Here is an 18,297-nt window from a genome sequence, read left to right on the forward strand (position 1 = left end):
TTCAGAATTGGGTGTGTGTGTTGGGATTCAGGTGACCCTTGAACAGCATGGATTTAAACTATGGAGGGTCCACTTATACATGTATCTTTTTTCAATAGTGATTGTGATTGTACTGAACAATCTGTGGTTGGTTGAATTTGCAAATGCAGAATGGCAGATATGGAGGAATCTTGGGTACAGAGACCTTACTATGGTTATACGTAGATTTTCAATTGCTTACTAAAACTTTGGAGCTGAGTGGAACAAAGAACCTTATTTATTTAAATACGCAAAATTAAAGGTTCCTTTGACTCCAGTACTTTTTTCTTTTGCCTTCTCAGTTGGCAGGTGGAAATTTTTTTAAGCTCAGAGCATTTCTCCACTGTGTAGCAATCTGCACCTGTTTTTCAAATCTTTACTTATGCTTCATAAATCCTATAAAATAAAGTCATGGAAAAATTTTATTTTAATAGTTTTCACTAGAAACATGAACACATACACATATATAAGTAAATATCACATTTCTATAAATAAACACACATTTCTGTGAATGGAATTAGACTTTTACTTTTTAGGTTATACATTTTTATATTTGAAAATTTTATGATTTTTAAATTACTTTTATGGTCTTTCTTAATTTTATAAAAAGAAAAAAGAGTTACCTAGAAACAAAACCATGGAGTCTGTTAGAAAGACAGTCATATCAAATATTTTTCTGAAGTAGGAATATAAGAAAATGGAGCAAACTAGGCAAAGCCTGATTTTCAAAGACAATGACTGTCAAAATTTCACACACAGACACACACACAGTCTCTCCTCCCCACCCCCCCCCCAACATTTCTGAATCCCAAGTATTCAAGGCTTAATTTTCTTATTTGGAAAGAATGCAGGCCTTTGCCCTCTTTTTTCTCTTTCAGCTGAATTTTCACCTTTATTAAAATTTCTAAGTAAACGTGGTCAAAGGGAAAGAAAATAAGAGTTTCATGTTTTTTTGTGCACTGGATTGAAAAGAAAAATTTTCATATTTCCCAGCAATACTTCCCAGTAGGGACCAGTGTTCATTCTTGGGCAAACTTCCAGGAATATTCTATCTATTTATAATTTTATATTAGGAAAAATAAATCTCAAAATACGACCTAACTCAAAATTCTTGCTTCAAGTGAAAACTTACAAAATTTTCTTTATGACTTAATTTTATAGCATTTATGAAACAAAAATGAGGATTTGAAAAATAGGCTCAGATTGCTACACAGTGGAGAAATATTCTGGGCTCATTTGTTTTTTCCCCCTGCCAACCGAGAAGGCACAAGAGAAAAGTATTTGGGTCAAAGGAACCTTCAATTTTACAGTTAAATAAATCATGTCCTTTATTCCCAAAGGTTTTAGTTGACAATATTTCTTGATCACAGAACATATAAATCAAATCTCTGAGTCATATACTACCCCCTCTGATGCTGAAATAGACTAAGCCAGCTAAGAAGTGAATGATTTTCCTGCTTCCTAAAACTGTACAAACTGCTCTAGTTCATGCCCATTTAACACTTCTACTCCTTTCTACTTTGTAACCTCTTTCATAGAATGAAACATAGTTTTGAAATCCATCTTTTATTAAAGCAAAGCATTCTTCTAAGCAAATTAGAAGCTAATCAAACTAGAACTTTAGCAGGCTTCTTTCAAGTGACGTCCTTGCAAATTTAAATGCTTTCTTGCTTTGTTTAAAAACGTTTCATGAGTTCCCATCATGGCGCAGCGGAAACGAATCCTACTAGGAACCATGAAGTTGTGGATTCCATCCCTGGCCTCAGTGGGTTAAGGATCTGGCGTTGCCATGAGCTGTGGTATAGGTCGAAGATGCAGCTCCGATCCTGCCATTGCTGTGGCGTAGGCTGTAGGCTGTAGGCTGTGGCATAGGCTGGCTGCTACAGCTCCAATTGGACCCCTAGCCTGGGAACCTCCATATGCCGCAGGAGCGGCCATAAAAAAAAAAAAAAAAAAAAAAAAAAAACAGAAATGAAACATGTTTTAAGGATCAGATAAGTGAATTTCCTGGGCTGCTTTTTTTTTTTTTTTTTTTTTTTAATGTGCAAGGATATAACAATCTTAGCAGTGAAGAAGCTGAGACAGCACAGCGCAGGGGCATAGCCTGATATAAAACATCAAATCCCAAGTCAGATCTGTGTTTGAAAGCCTGTCCTACCACTGTGGCCCCTGGGGTGGGGGTGGGGATACTAAACTTTTGAATGTTACCTCTAAAAAGGGGTTAGTAAAACCCACATCATTGGACAGTTACAAACATTAAATAAGATGACTGCTTAATGTTATACTCTGCATAGTAAGCACTCAGTAAACTGTAATAATTACTATTACATTACTAAGATTGGCACAGTCTTAAAAATAGTTTCAAAACTTCTTGATGACTTCTAAAAGAACAGAATATTCTATGTTTATTATAAATTTCTATTCGGATTACTGGATTTCAAACTTAGCCAAAAATAAGTTTCCTGGAGTTCCCGTCGTGGCACAATGGTTAACGACTCTGACTAGGAACCATGAGGTTGGGGGTTCGATCCCCGCCCTTGCTCAGTGGGTTAAGGATCCCGTGTTGCCTTGAGCTGTGGTGTAGGTTGCAGACGCGGCTCGGATCCTGTGTTGCTGTGGCTCTGGAGTAGGCCGGTGACTACAGCTCCGATTAGACCCGTAGCCTGGGACAGATAGCTGGATAGAATATTTCTGTTATGGACTAATAATATACATTTAGACTGACTGTGGCCTTATGGACACATGTTCATTCAAATAGGAAAAAGGACTGTTCTCAAATGCTAGCAACACAGTAAAAAGTCTAGTGTGCTACATGAAATATAACACAAGGAGAAAAGAAGATGTCAGTAATGGAAAAGCAATAAAAGCTATAAACTCCATGTTGTGTGCTTATGTTCCCAATAATAGCATGTATTCAAATTAAACTCAAGTTTATTTTTTTTTAAATGAAGTTAAATGAATGAAAAAAACCTGGATGATATATTTTACCTCCTTCTCTTTGAACTATATGATAGAGATGCACATGGTGTAGGATACAGTCTAGATCATGGTCTGTGTAGCCCTTATCATGCATGTCATCCACTGAATCAGGGTAAATGACTTGATCCCGAAGACTTCCGAGAGACATGTATGGCCTGTAAAACATCAAGCATATAGGTTTAGTTTACTCAGTGTGACATCTTGGTGGTCTGAAAACTCCAGAGTAGACTTTAAATATTGTATTTCTAGGATTATATTTATTACCTGGTGATGCGTATTTCTCTCTCAGACGTGGTAGGATAATACACTGTTATATTCATGTAAAAACCATATGCAGACAGAGCCACAGGCAACGTTTCTACAAGAAATGCTTGGATATTTCCAGAACAGAAACACATATTTGTTCTGTTGTATTTTATAAATGTTGCTTCTGTATTTCATCTAAAGTTATTTGGGTTAAATACTATAAAATTTGAAGTTTTGACCCAGCATTGTGAACAAACAAAACTTTAAAAAATCTATACTCTTTATGGTAAGAGAAATGCAAATTAAAACTATGCTGAGTTTCCTATCAGGTGGGCAGAAGTTCAAAAGACAACTCAGTTGGCAAGTTTGTGGACAGATACTTTCATAATACTGAAAATGCAAAATGGTACAACCCCTGGAAGAGGATTTGGCAAACCAATGCATCATCCGGCCTTTATCCTACCTCTAAGAATTTATTCTGAAGATACACTTCCAAAAAATCGCCACCACCACCAAAAATGTGGGTAAGATTATCATTGCAACATTATTCGTAATTGCAAAATATTGAGAACAAGCCCATACAAAGGAGACAGACTGAATAAAATATGGTACCTATTCTATGCAGCCATAAAACAGCATGTGAATGATCTCTGAATCGATGTAGAGTGATTTCTATAATATATTGTTAAATTGAAAAGTGAAGTGCAAAGTAGATGTCTAGCAGGTTTTCTCTGTATAATGCAGAAGCATTATGGGTATATTAAACCAGATACTTCTTTGTTATTGAGGTCTAGCCTGTGTATTACAGAATGTTTTAGCAGCATACTTGGTTTCAACCTATTAGATATGACATCCACTACAGCAGTGACCAAAAAAGAAAAAAAAAAGTAATAATAGCAATAATGGTTTGCAGATATTATCCTCTAGGGGCAAAAACTATCCCCATTTGATAGAAGCATTGACATGCAGCATACTACCTTTATGTAAAATGAAAGCAAAATAAGAAAATACACATTTATCTGCTTATAGTTACAAAAGGAAACACAGTAAAGCAGAAACTAATGAAATCAATTCTCTATAGGAGATGGGAGGAACATGGTAAAACAGACAGGGGAGGGAGTGAAGACTCTACCCTTTCATTAAAGTGTTTACTTTTAGAATCATCTTAATGTTATAATTCAAAAAATTAAACTGATAACGATGAAGGAAGAAACCCTAAAACTGAATACAAATAAGAACAAGTGAACAGTATGTCAAATGAATAACATAATGACATAGAAGAGGAAGGGAAGGGACTGGTCCAGGTAACTTTTAGATTTGGTTATATAACTTCAGTTGAAGACCAAAAGAATTACAAAGAAATCTTGAAACCTATTTGTCAAGTTTCTTGTTGCTAGTGATATAGCGACAGCAATTCTGAAACTATTAATTTGTGTTATAGGATTATCCAAATAGTGTAAGCATGTTGATAATGTTTACAGGTAGGGTTCTTACTGTGGAAGGGGGATAATAAAATGGAATGAAGGAAGGCAAGAAAAAAAACCCTATTTGTGTGTGTGTGTGTGTGTGTGTGTGTTTGTGTGTGTGTGTCTTTTTGCTTTTTCTAGGGCCACTCTTGCAGCATATAGAGGTTCCTAGGCTAGGGGTCTAATCGGAGCTGTAGCTGCTGGCCTATGCCACAGCTACGGCAACGAGGGATCCGAGCCATGTCTGTGACCCACAACCACAGCTCCCGGCAACGCTGCATCCTTGACCCACTGAGCGAGGCCAGGGATTGAACCTGCAACCTTAAGGTTCCTAGTCGTATTCGCTAACCACTGAGCCACGACAGGAACTCCAAAAAACCCTATAATTTTTAGAGTATCAGGATGAATTCATAATTTTTTAAACAAAGCATCTATTTTCTATCTCTCTTTACATTTGATACATTCTGATACTCATCCTTTGAGAAGGAAGCATCATCATTTAGATGGTATAGTGGGTTGAATTGTGGATTTCAAAAGATAGGTCCAAGTCCTAATGCCTGGTATTTGTGAAATGTGACCTTATTTGGAAAAGGGTCTTTGCAGATGGAATTAAATCAAGTATCTTGAGATAAGATCATCCTGGATTAACCAGATGGACCCTAAATCCAAAAAGTGCCTTTAAAGAAGAGGAAAAAAACACAGGAAAGTCATATGAATACTGAGGCAGAGATATGAGTTATACTGTCACCGGCCAAGGAATGCCTGGCATCAGCAGAAGCTGGAAGAGGCAAGAAAAGATTCTCCCCAGCAGCTTCCAGAGAGAGAGTAGACCTGCCATCACCTTGACTGGACTTCTGGCCTCTAGAACTGTGAGAAAATAAATTTCTGTTGTTTCAAACCACCAAGTTTTTGGTTACAGCAGATCTTGGAAATTAATACAGGTAGTACCATTGCAAAACAAATGCGTAATCTGAAATGTATCATTAGGAAACAAACCCAAATTGAGGGACTTTATAAACCAACAACAACACTAGTCCTGCTCTCATTACAAATATCAATGTCATACAAAATCAAAAAAGGCTGAGGGATTATTTCAGCGGCAACTACTTTCAGGGACGCAGCCTTGAGAGTTCAGTGTGGTGCTGAGAGCACCTGGATGGTATACATGACTGAGTTCCATTAAGGCCTCTATGTAAACCTTTTAATATTCTAATGGACAGGGGTAGAGATCAACTCATGTTGGTGCCACCCAAGACAAGCCTCATACACAAACTTGCCAATCGCCAATCTGGAGTACTCTGCCTCTTTCTTCCGTCTCTTCTTGCCTTCTGTGTACAGGGGCCAGTTTGAGAATCAACAAAAGTATGTTTAGATGATAATATATCAATGCTAATTTTTATGAATTTGATCCTAGTACTAAGGATATGTTAGAGACTATTCTTGCTCTTTGAAAATATAGTTGCCCCTTGAGCAACATGGATTTGAAGTACGCAGGCCCACTTACATGCAGATTTTTTTTTAATAGTAAATATTACAATATTACACAATCTGCAGTTGGTTGAATCTGCAGATGTGGAACCGCAGATAAGGAGGGCTGACTATAAATTATACATGGATTTTCAGCTGCGCTGGGTGAGCACTTCTAACCCTTGCATTGTTCAAAGGTCAGCTGTATACCCTAAAGAAGTTAAGGGTGAAGATTTATTTATGGCAACTTACATAAAAAAATACTTAGGTGTGTGTGTGTGTGTGTGTGTGTGTGTGTGTGTGTGTGTGTGTGTGTGTGTAGAGAGAGAGAGTTGAAAGTTTTAAATACAGAATGTGTTTTGTAGATCAATTATCTACCTGTTTTCCCATAATATGCAAATAATTTAGTTGAAGGATAGATAGCACAGGGTTATTTCATAACATATTTAACTAACATTTTAAAATAAAAATATTTATATTTCAATTACATATATGCATTTATATAATAAGATTTTTCAATGGCGTCTTTACAACTGTAAGGAATCTCTGGTCACATTTTAAAATTGAGATATAATTCACATATTATAAAATTCAACCTTTTAACCATCACCACTATCTAATTCAAGAACATTTTCTTTACCCTAAAAAGAAACTCCATAGCCAATCACAGACACTCCTGGTTCTTCCCTCCGCCCAGGCCCCAGCATCCACTAATCTACTTCCTGTCCCCGTGGATTTGCTTATTCTGGACACTCCCTATATACGAAATCATATAATATATGGTCTTTTCCTTCCATCAGCACAATATCTTCAGGTTCATCCATGCTATAGCATCTAACAGTATTTCATTCCTTTTTATGAGTGAATTAAATTCCATTGTATGGACATGCCAAAATTTGTTATTCTGGATATTTCAGTTGTTTCCGCTATTTGACTATTATGAATAGTGGGCATACACCTAGGAGTGGGGCATATGGTAATTCTATGTTTAACTTTTTGAGGAAGTTAACAATTTTTTCCCAAGTGGCTGCATCATTTCTAGTCACTTCTACCATATGCTTGTTTCACTCTCCTACTCTCTTCTTTATCTTCCCTCTCCAGTCTAACCATAGCTTGTTTAAAAATAGAATTAGGAAAAATAAAAAAATAAAAAATAAAACACAACAAAAAAAAACAAAAAAAAAATAGAATTAGGACACACATTTATTTCCATCATTTTAAGCATTCATATACTGTTATAATATCTTTAATATCTGGTAATAGTAACAGTAGCATAAAATAGATATTGGCCCCCCACGGCCATTGAACAATTTTTCAGTTAGTACCCTGAGATTACTCAGAAAAAGAAATACAAAGAAATCTTAGGAGTCAGTACTTTTGCTAACTTCCATAGTGATGCCAGTTCCAATTTAACATAAATCAGAAGCACAGATTTCCTTAGCATAAACCCCAGATATAATTCAAACCACAGAACAGCCATGACGCAATACATAACTGAGACTACAATGATTAAAATATATCTGAACATTCATTTCAAAATTATTTCTACAGGATTCCATCATAAGACTTGATTAACTGGGAATATTTGATGAAATTATATTTTATATCTACATATCAAGGAAGATAGTATAAAGGCATGGTTGTGATAATGGGCTCTAGAAAGAGGATTCTGGGCTGGAATCCTGATTTCATCTTTTACTAGCAACATATCTCAAATTCTGAGCTATAGTTGTCTCGTTTGCAAAGTAAAGCTTACTTTATTGCATTTGTTTTCAGGACTAAACAAAACAGCAGGTTTTTTATAAAACTTAAATGAAGCAACATTGTCAGAGCACTTATTATAGTACAAGCATAATAGGCATTCAACAAATCATTATGGAAACAAAAAAGTTCATTTCTACTTAGTTTTAAGTTCTCTACCTATGAGAAAAGGCAGTATCTTTAAAACAGAGCAGATGCAAAAGAATTTCTATTTGGCCAACCAAGAGATGTGTGGTTTTACTTCATAGTAAATTTTTATTATTCTCAACATAACTAATAAAGTACCTAATTTCTAGATTTTAGACAGTGTATTCTGTTAAACACCTAAGAAAGTAACTCAAGTTTATCCAGAAGTATTTCTTTTAGTAACGAGAGCACCATTTTAGTTTAATGGCGCTGTTTATGAGAACTTGAAGCTATTAGTATGTATAAAGCTGCCAAATGTTTTCTTTGTAAGAGGAATTTTGAGAAACAAAATGTTTTAACTACTTTAGAGATGTTAATTTAATATTATTTCTTGGTGCCTTTCAAAATCTGTCAAGTCTATTTGATGAAGAGAAAGAAATTTATCTCATAAGGATTTTTAATTATGGTTAAATTTTGTTTTTGCAATGGTTAATTTCCTATTGAGTTTATAAGCCTAATACTATGTTGACCATGTGTTCCTGATTTAAAAAAATAAAGACAAGACAAAAAAGAAAACATTATTTTTAGGTAACTAAGTTTTAAAAAATTCAATCAGTGTAAGATTTAAATAAAATAGAGTATGAAAATTGCTACTTTGTCGACTTTATTTTTAAATATAAAACATTCTCGGAGTTCCCGTCATGGCGCAGTGGTTGACGAATCCCACTAGGAGCCATGAGGTTGCGGGTTCGATCCCTGGCCTTGCTCAGTAGGTTAAGGATCTGGCATCACGGTGGGCTGTGGTGTAGGTCGCAGGCACGGCTTGGATCCCGTGTTGCTGTGGCTCTGGTGAAGGCCAGCAGATACAGCTCCCATTCCTAGCCTGGAAACCTCCATATGCCACGGGAGTGGCCCAAGAGATGGCAAAAAGACATAAAAAAAAAAAAAAATCTCATCACAAAAAAAAGAAAATTGCTACTTTGAAAATACAGGTGAAGGGACTCGATGAAATTACACAAAAATTTTTCATAAAATTATATATTCATTAAAGGCCCACAGCAATGAGGGATCCAAGCCTTGTCTGCAACCTACACCACAGCTCAAGACAACGCCAGATCCTTAACCCACTGAGCGAGGCCAGGGATCGAACCCACAACCTCATGGTTCCTAGTCGGATTAGTTTCTGCTTCGCCATGACAGGAACTCCAAAACTGTTAATTTTAATAGTGAAATTATTTAAGATCAAATCCATTCCCATGGATTATGGTTTTTTATAGTTATATTACAAATGACTCAGGATACGTTTATAATTTGCATTATATATGCCCTACTTTTCTGTGTTCAGTATCTGACAATATGTGATTGTTTTGGTAAAATGTGTTGCCATTTATTAGGGTTTATACTCATATTTTTATATATATACAGCAATATTAACTGTATTTAGGGTGTGAGATAAGTTTAAGAATAAGGTACAGCTAAGTACTGCTCTGTTGCCATAGTAATAAATCAGTAATCTGAACACCATAAAATCTAGCTATTAATAATTCATGTAAGCATACATGCTGGGACCTATCATGTCATCAGATATGAACATCAAGAATTCGATTTGAGTTCTCACTGCATAAATCATTCCTAATATTCTTAGAATAAGTATGCAGCAAAAAGAAGATATTCACCTGAAAAGATAGATTCATGATTACTAAAATTATATATCTAGGATAAGATATTTCTAGGTACCAGAGCAGAGATGTGCACAGCCTCTTAAAAGTAGTGACTGTGTTTATTTCCAAGTAATAAGAATACCGTTTGTTAATACTCCCAAAGTACTCCCAAACTGTAAGAATGCAAACTTCGGCTTCATTGAGTATTTATCATTACATTAGATTACTGTATGAAATTCCTGATACTTTACCTGTTGACCAAAAAAAAATTACAATTCCATATAGTTTAACCTAATAATGGATTCATGATGAAAACTTAGAGGCAAAGGAAGATTTTCTCCATTATTATTCTTATAAATTAGCCCATAACAGAGTTAAATATGAAAAAAATTTCCCAAGCAATAAAAATAAAAAGCTACAAGAAATCGTGTTCATATTTATAGATCTTTTTAAGAGATTTTTAAAAACCAAAACTGCACCAGTTACTACATAGGAGGTACTAAAACGTATAATTTACAATTCTGTTAGCCAATTGTCCAAGTATCTTTATGCAACGTTTACTTGCTTTGAGTCTAATAGTCAGAAAGCAAAGGAATAGAAATGAATTAACTACAACAATATTACTGAGCCTTATCCATGGCTAAAATTGTTTCTTTGTAAAGAGACATGTTAAGTGGCAAATATTTATCACCATCATAAAGAGGGTTAAATAGTTTGCTTCCTAATTATTAGAAGAAGGCAGGCCAATTTGGCAATAAAAACCAAACCAGTAGGGAAATTCATTCATTCCTTTAATCAATCATTTATCAGATGTTCATTGTACAGTTATAACTTGCCAATAGGCATACTACAGATTTAGAAGAATACTCCCAGTGTTGTCCCGAGACATACAGATGCCCTTTCTAGCTTATATTCTATAAACAGAGACTCAATAATGGCAAAATCTGTCCCAGTAACAACTCCCTCTCCTCAGGTCCAGATTTATCTATTTTGAGGGCAGCAAGGCCACTGTATGTGTAACCTTTTAGATATGGGGCTCCAGGAGTACTCCTGGATTAACCCATATCACATTTTTCCTTTATTCCAGAATGCTTTTAGATGAACAAGGGCTGGCTAGCCTGAATCCTACTTAAATGAACACACTCCTCGTACTCATTTGATTTTAAAGATATATAACCTATATCATTAAAGGGATGAGTAGAAATGCCATCAAAGAAAACATGGGTTAAATGCTGGCACTTCTAAAAGCTGAGATTTCATGTCATAAGCTTTTCTAAGAAAGACAGCTGAAGAACACAGAAATTTTTGAAAGTGAGTAAGAACTATAAAGGAATGATGGTTTGTTATTCCCCATAAATTTGGGACAAAATGATTAGAGAAGGTTTAATAATTAAGACTGAGAAAATATTTAAGGTCAAGTAGTGGGCTTTTAAAAAAAATCAGAGGTAGATATTTTTCATATGATTATTATTTTATTAACCTGAAATAAGAGGCAGATGAATTCAGAGGATTTGTATTTTTAATCCCTTTGAACTCCAACTTAATCAATTTAAAATATTCTATTTAGCATGACTCCTGCAGAGCATAATCAATAGGTACTATTCATACATTAAAGGATAGTCAGAAGTAAAGTTATCTATTTTTAATTTTCTACACATTCTCATTAGTCATGCTATCATTCCTGTGTACAACCAAATTTAGGATTTTTATGTTGTATTTAATTTTAAAATGTGATTCCTAACTACTTTATTAAGCAGCATTTACATTCAGTATAGAAGATTAAGTAACATGGTATTTCAATATACTACCCTGTGAATGAAGGGGTTTAGTTAGTAAACATATACTGAGCTGACAAATAATATATGTTATTTATAATTTCAGAATATATTCTGACAAAAAAAAAGTGAAACAAGTTGATATCTTCTTTTGCTATGTTTTTGAAGAAGTATTAACAGGTTAAAATTTAAACTGTTTAGACTTGTCATTTATTCAAAAAAGGAGATGCGCTTCTTAGATAGAAACAGGGAAATGGCAGCCCCTCAAAAGCACTAGAGGACTTTAAGAAGTAATTCTAAGATCTTCAGCCGAAAGAACACCTTACCAATGCTGAAGAACCTAGGAAATGGACACTATTATTTTCAGTAAGTACTAATGACATGAGATTACCAGAGCTCAGTCTGATAAACATTTGCTTTTCTCAGCCTGGTGTATTAGGGAGAGGGTGGATAGGCCACCCTTGCTTAGAGGGAAGTCTCAAAAAAAACAAAAATGAAAAGCTCATGCTTACTTGAATCCGTGGCATTTCTGGTCTACTTAGACATTGGAGAAACATCTAATTTATGACAATTGTTAAAATCTTAACTTTCAAAACCAAGGTCAACATTTTTTCTCATTTTGAACATTTCAATAGCACTTATTATCTTTCTTGAGGCATTTATTCTGGCTTTTAGTTAAGTAATTGCATGTTTCTGTTTATAACCAACTTAGACAGCAGCACATATTGAGAGTGACTGTGTCTTTATTCGCTGTCTTTAATAAACACTGATTTAAAAAAAAGAGTAGAGCATTGCCAAAATATAAAGAACAATAATTTCCCCAAGATATGAAGTACAGTTATCGTTGCTATCACACCCCCATTTCTTTTTTCTTTTTCTCTTTTTTTAAAAAAAAATGCTTAGTCAAATTTATTTCAGTCCTTAGATTATAATCCTGTCATCTTTTTTTTTTTCCCTTGGTCTTTTTAGGGCCACACCTATGGCATATGGAGGTTCCCAGGCTTGGGGTCCAATCGGAGCTATAGCTTCCAGCCTGTGCCAGAGCCACAGCAACACCGGATCCGAGCCTTGTCTGTGACCTACACCACAGCTCAAGGCAACGCCGGATCCTTAACCCACTGAGGCCAGGGATCGAGCCTGCGACCTCATGCTTCCTAGTCAGATTCGTTTCTGCTGGGCCTGGATGAGAACTCCTAATCCTGTCACTTTCTTAACCTTTTATTTCTTAGACTTCAAAGTCAAGGATGAATAGAAATTTGTACAAATTATCTTTTCATATAAAATTGCGGGAAACATGGATCCCACAATTTTAGATTTGTTGGCCTTATTGTAATTATTTGGGCCTTGGTGTATGACAGTAGTAAGAAGATCATGGTTAAAATTTTTGTCCCCAGGTATTTCTGCCAAGGAAGGTAGTGACAGTAGGAGCTTTGGGAACAGAATTACATGGTGGGTTGTTGCCAAACTGGAGACTGTTGCTGAGGAGAAATATGTAATATATACAAACGAGATACCCTGGAGGATTTAAAAAAAAGGGAGTACAAAGAAACCCAAGATCTTGCTACTTTGGTCAGTAAACACCTATTATTTTCTCTCCTTCTTCCTGCCCTCCCTTTCATCCTTCCTTCCTCCATCCCTTCCTTCACTCTTTCCTTCTTCCCTACCTTCCTTCCTTACCTTCACTCCCTATTTCCCTAACCCCCACCAAACGTTTCAATCTCCTATTTTGGTGAGTATTAGCTTACTTCATTAGCCAGTGAACTAAACAAATTAAAGACTGGGCTTCTGAGGGCTTAATGGCTGAAGACAGATATACTAGGAAATTACTAAATGATTAATCAGCCATGGATTTGTGAAAACAAGAGCAAGAGATCCTAAATCTATTTTTGTGTGGTTGGGAAGACAGAGAAACTGCACCTATGATTGACAAAAGAAATTCAGGATCTATATTCATGTGTAAGAATTTTCCTGAGGGTCATCTGATGATGTACTTCCTGAAGCCAATACTGTAAAGAAACAGAGTTTCAATTATTACTGTAGTCACATTGCTCAGGAAATGAAGTCTCAAGTAGCCTAAAATTGCCAAACAATTTTTTAAGTAATATCTGAGCAAAACTAAATTTAGAGTTGCAAAATTTATATTTTGGAGAAAATGTTCTTTGCTAAAACTTATCAAATATTCCAGTAGTTATATATCCAATCATTAATGAAAATGGAAGGACAGAAAGCTGTTTTGAAGCTAATTTATCTAACACAGCTTTTTTTTTTTTTTTTTTTTTTTTGTCTTTTGTTGTTGTTGCTATTTCTTGGGCCGCTCCCGCGGCATATGGAGGTTCCCAGGCTAGGGGTCGAATCGGAGCTGTAGCCACCAGCCTATGCCAGAGCCACAGCAACGTGGGATCCGAGCCGTGTCCACAGCTCACGGCAACGCCGGATCGTTAACCCACTGAGCAAGGGCAGGGACCGAACCCGCAACCTCATGGTTCCTAGTCGGATTCGTTAACCACTGTGCCACGACGGGAACTCCTAACACAGCTTTTTATTTGTATTTTTGAACTATGACCCAGATTCTCTTTCATCTGACTTTCATTTATTAACATTGCTGAAGTATCAGCAGACATTAACTGAGAAAACATTGAGGTGATTTCACAATTTCTTAAGAATTTTAGGTTTCCAAACTTGCGAACTGAGCCATAGCAGCTCTTCAAATTCTCTGAAGATTTGGTTTAAAAAAAAAAAAAAAAGAAAAGTAGTCCCAATATACTTGATCAGAACATTTTTTCCTTCAGTAGTTCACTTTTTTCTTCTGCATACTGCATGACATTATTAGAAATCCACTTTAACAAAACCCACTTATTTTCCCCATAAAAATAATAATGAATCTACATTTGATCATTACATAAAGAGATCCATCCTCTACCAAGGAATCTTTTAATCACAAAATGTAAAATGGGGGATTATCATAAAGGTCTGTTTGTGATTTATGAAGTTTATTCTGTAGGTACATAAGACTCAACTCTATATTTAAGTTACAGGGTTTTTTTTTGTTTTGTTTTGTTTTTTCTGCCAAACTAGTACTTAACCAATATTCTATTGCTATAAGTTAATGCAATGAAATGTCAGGTAGTACACATTCATGAGAATATATCCTCAGAAGAAAAGTTTAAGATTATCTACTGACAAATATTTTGAAATTATAGTAACTTTCTTTTAAAACAAAGACAAGATAATTTTCAGCTTTTAGAATATAAGGCATAAATACTACATTTAGGCCTTCTTAGTTCATATATACATTTAAATAAATTCTATACTTTTTTTGCAAGATATTGATCCTATAAAGGTTTTAAACATAAATACAAAATTTTGTTTCTAGAAGTTGTATAAGATAAAGTGACTTTTAAGAATGACTATTTAGGAGTTGTTGTGGTGAAGTGGCAACAAATCTGACTAGGAACCACGAGGTTGCAGGTTCAATCCCTGGCCTCACTCAGCAGGATCTAGCATTGCCATGAGCTGTGGTGTAGGTCGCAGACGCGGCTTGGATCTGGCATTGCTGCGGCTGTGGCATAGGCTGGCAGCTGTAGCTCCAATTAGACCCCTAGCCTGGGAATTTCCATATGCTGCTGGTGCAGCTCTAAAAAGACAAAGGGCAAAAAAGAATGGCTATTTAAAAAAAAAAAAATTAGCTTTAAAAAAAGCAGACTTTTATTCTCATTTTTCTCCTTAACTAATTTATAGTTGACTTTTTGCTTAGGCAACAACTAAGAAAAAGTTTCACAACTAAGACAAAGTTTCCCAGTGATTAATGTTTGTTGCAAAATAACAACAAGGCAAAGACTTGAATTTATGTACTTCCCCACCCACATTAAAAAAATGTGATAAAATAGAACTTTCCATAGTAACCATTTTAAGTGTACATTTCAGTAATCTTTTTTTCCAGTTTTAGAGATAAAATTGACATACAGCATTGTGTAAGTTTGTTATAAACATGTTGATTTGATACACTTATATATAGCAAAATATTTATCACTGTAGTGTTATGTGACACTTCTATCGCCCCTCGTAATTGCCACATTCTTTTTGTGGTGAGAACATCAAAGTCTACTCTCTTAACAACTTACAGTGAACAATTACTGGAAAGCTTTCAAACTTCCACCACTGAATGGGATATTAACTCTAAGTCTGTCATATGAGGCCTTTATTGTTAAAGTATGTTCCTTCTATACCCAATTTATAGAGAGTTTTTCTTATGAAACGGTGTGGAATTTTGTCAAATGCTTTTGTGCATCTATTGTGCCTTTCATTCCATTAATGCGGTGTATGACGTTTAGTGATTTGCATATGTTGAACTATTCTTGCATCCCAGAGATAAATCCTGCTTGACCGTGGTATGTTTCTTTTAATGGGATGTTAAATTCAGTTTGCTAATATTTGTTGAGAAGTTTTGCACTTATATTCATCAGGGATTGGTCTGTAGTTTTCTTATCTTGTACTGTCTTTAACAGCTTTGTTTCAGAGTAATGCTGGACTCATAAAATGTGTTTGGAAGTGTTCCCTCCTCTTCAATTTTTTGAAGAGTTTGAAAATATTGTTATTAATTCTTTAAATGTTTGTTAGAATTCACCAGTAAAACCATGGTCTGGAGCTTTTATTTTGGAGGTTTTTGATGACTGATTCAGTCCCCTTACTAGTTATTGATACTTTTTACTTCCTCGTGATTCTGTCTTGGTAAGCTGTATTTTTCTAAGCAGTATCCATTTCTTCTAGGTTTCTACCTTCCATTTAGTTTCTAGTTGTTGGCATATAGTCATTCATAGTAAAGTCTCATTATCCTATTTCTATGGTAACATTTGTAATGCCTCTTTTCTTTGTAGTTTTATTTATTCTTTTTTTCCTCTTAGTCTAGCTAAAGCTTCATCAATATTAACTTTACAAACAACCAGTTCTTGGTTTTGTTCATCTTTTTTATTGTTTTTCTGGCTCTCTATTTCATTTGTTTATGCTCTTCTCTTTGTTATTTCCTTGTTTCTGCTAACTTTGGCCTTCATTTGTTCTTCTTTTTCCTAGTTCCTTGAGGTGTAAAGATAAGTTTACTTGAGATCTCTTTTTTTCTGAATCTAAGCATTTATTGGTATAAATGTTCCTGTTGGAGTTCCCGTGGTGGCGCAGTGGTTAACGAATCCGACTAGGAACCATGAGGTTGCGGGTTCGGTCCCTGCCCTTGCTCAGTGGGTTAAGGATCTGGCATTGCTGTGAGCTGTGGTGTAGGTTGCAGACGCGGCTCGGATCCCGCGTTGCTGTGGCTCTGGCGAAGGCCAGTGGCTACAGCTCCGATTCAACACCTAGCCTGGGAACCTCCATATGCCGAGGGAGCGGCCCAAGAAATAGCAACAACAACAACAACAACAACAAAAAGACAAAAGACAAAAGACAAAAAAAAAAAAAAATGTTCCTCTTAGAAATGCTACTGCTGCATCCTCTAGGTTTTGGTATATTACACTTCCATTTTCATTTCTTTCAAAATATTTTAAAATTTCTTTTCTGGAATACAAAAATACGATACCTTTTAAAATTGCACCTTACAAAATCAAATACCTCGGAATACACCTGACCAAGGAGGTAAAGGACCTATATGCCGAGAACTATAAAACTTTAATCAAAGAAATCAAAGAAGATGTAAAGAAATGGAAAGCTATTCCATGTTCCTGGATTGGAAAAATCAATATTGTAAAAATGGCCATACTACCCAAAGCAATCTACAGATTCAATGCAATCCCTATCAAATTACCCAGGACATTTTTCACAGAACTAGAACAAACAATCCAAACATTTATATGGAACCACAAAAGACCCAGAATCGCCAAAGCAATCCTGAGAAACAAAAACCAAGCAGGAGGCATAACTCTCCCAGACTTCAAGAAATACTACAAAGCCACAGTCACCAAAACAGTGTGGTATTGGTATCAAAACAGACAGACAGACCAATGGAACAGAATAGAGAACCTGGAAATAAACCCTGACACCTATGGTCAATTAATTTGTGACAAGGGAGGCAAGAACATCAAATGGGAAAAAGAAAGTCTATTCAGCAAGCATTGCTGGGAAACCTGGACAGCTGCATGCAAAGCAATGAAATTAGAACACACCCTCACACCATGCACAAAAATAAACTCCAGATGGCTGAAAGACTTAAATATACGACAGGACACCATCAAACTCCTAGAAGAAAACATAGGCAATACACTCCCTGAAATCAACATCATGAATATTTTCTCAGGTCAGTCTCCCAAAGCAATAGAAATGAGAGCAAAAATAAAACCATGGGACCTCATCAAACTGAAAAGTTTTGCACAGCAAAAGAAACCAAAAAGAAAACAAAAAGACAACTTACAGAATGGGAGAAAATCGTTTCAAATGATGCAACTGACAAGGGCTTAATCTCTAGAATATGTAAACAACTTATACAACCCAACAGCAAAAAAGCCAATCAATCAATGGAAAAATGGGCAAAAGACCTGAATAGACATTTCTCCAAGGAAGATATACAGATGGCCAGCAAACACATGAACAAATGCTCAACATCGCTGATTATTAGAGAAATGCAAATCAAAACTACCATGAGACACCACCTCACACCAGTCAGAATGGCCATCATTAATAAGTCCACAAATAACAAGAGCTGGAGGGGCTGTGGAGAAAAGGGAACCCTCCTGCACTGTTGGTGGGAATGTCAACTGGTACAGCCACTATGGAGAACAGTTTGGAGAGACCTTAGAAATCTATACATACAACTTCCAT

General features: G+C 35.6%; 1 protein-coding gene across 2 annotated transcripts in view; it reads right to left on the reverse strand.

Annotated features, from left to right (window-relative positions):
- Positions 1 to 18,297, reverse strand: part of ABCD2 (ATP binding cassette subfamily D member 2) — a 58,361-nt gene that overhangs the window by 15,793 nt on the left and 24,271 nt on the right. For both annotated transcript variants that reach the window (XM_021092531.2, XM_085025174.1), the window contains one exon: positions 3,007 to 3,152. In XM_021092531.2, the coding sequence (XP_020948190.1) occupies positions 3,007 to 3,152 (146 nt within the window). The remainder of the gene's footprint in view (positions 1 to 3,006; positions 3,153 to 18,297) is intronic.

This window comes from Sus scrofa, chromosome 5 (assembly GCF_054392235.1).
Source record: "Sus scrofa isolate SSC_HxYL_T2T_F1_AM1 chromosome 5, Sscrofa_HxYL_maternal_Yorkshire_Landrace_v2.0, whole genome shotgun sequence".
Taxonomy (NCBI): domain Eukaryota; kingdom Metazoa; phylum Chordata; class Mammalia; order Artiodactyla; family Suidae; genus Sus; species Sus scrofa.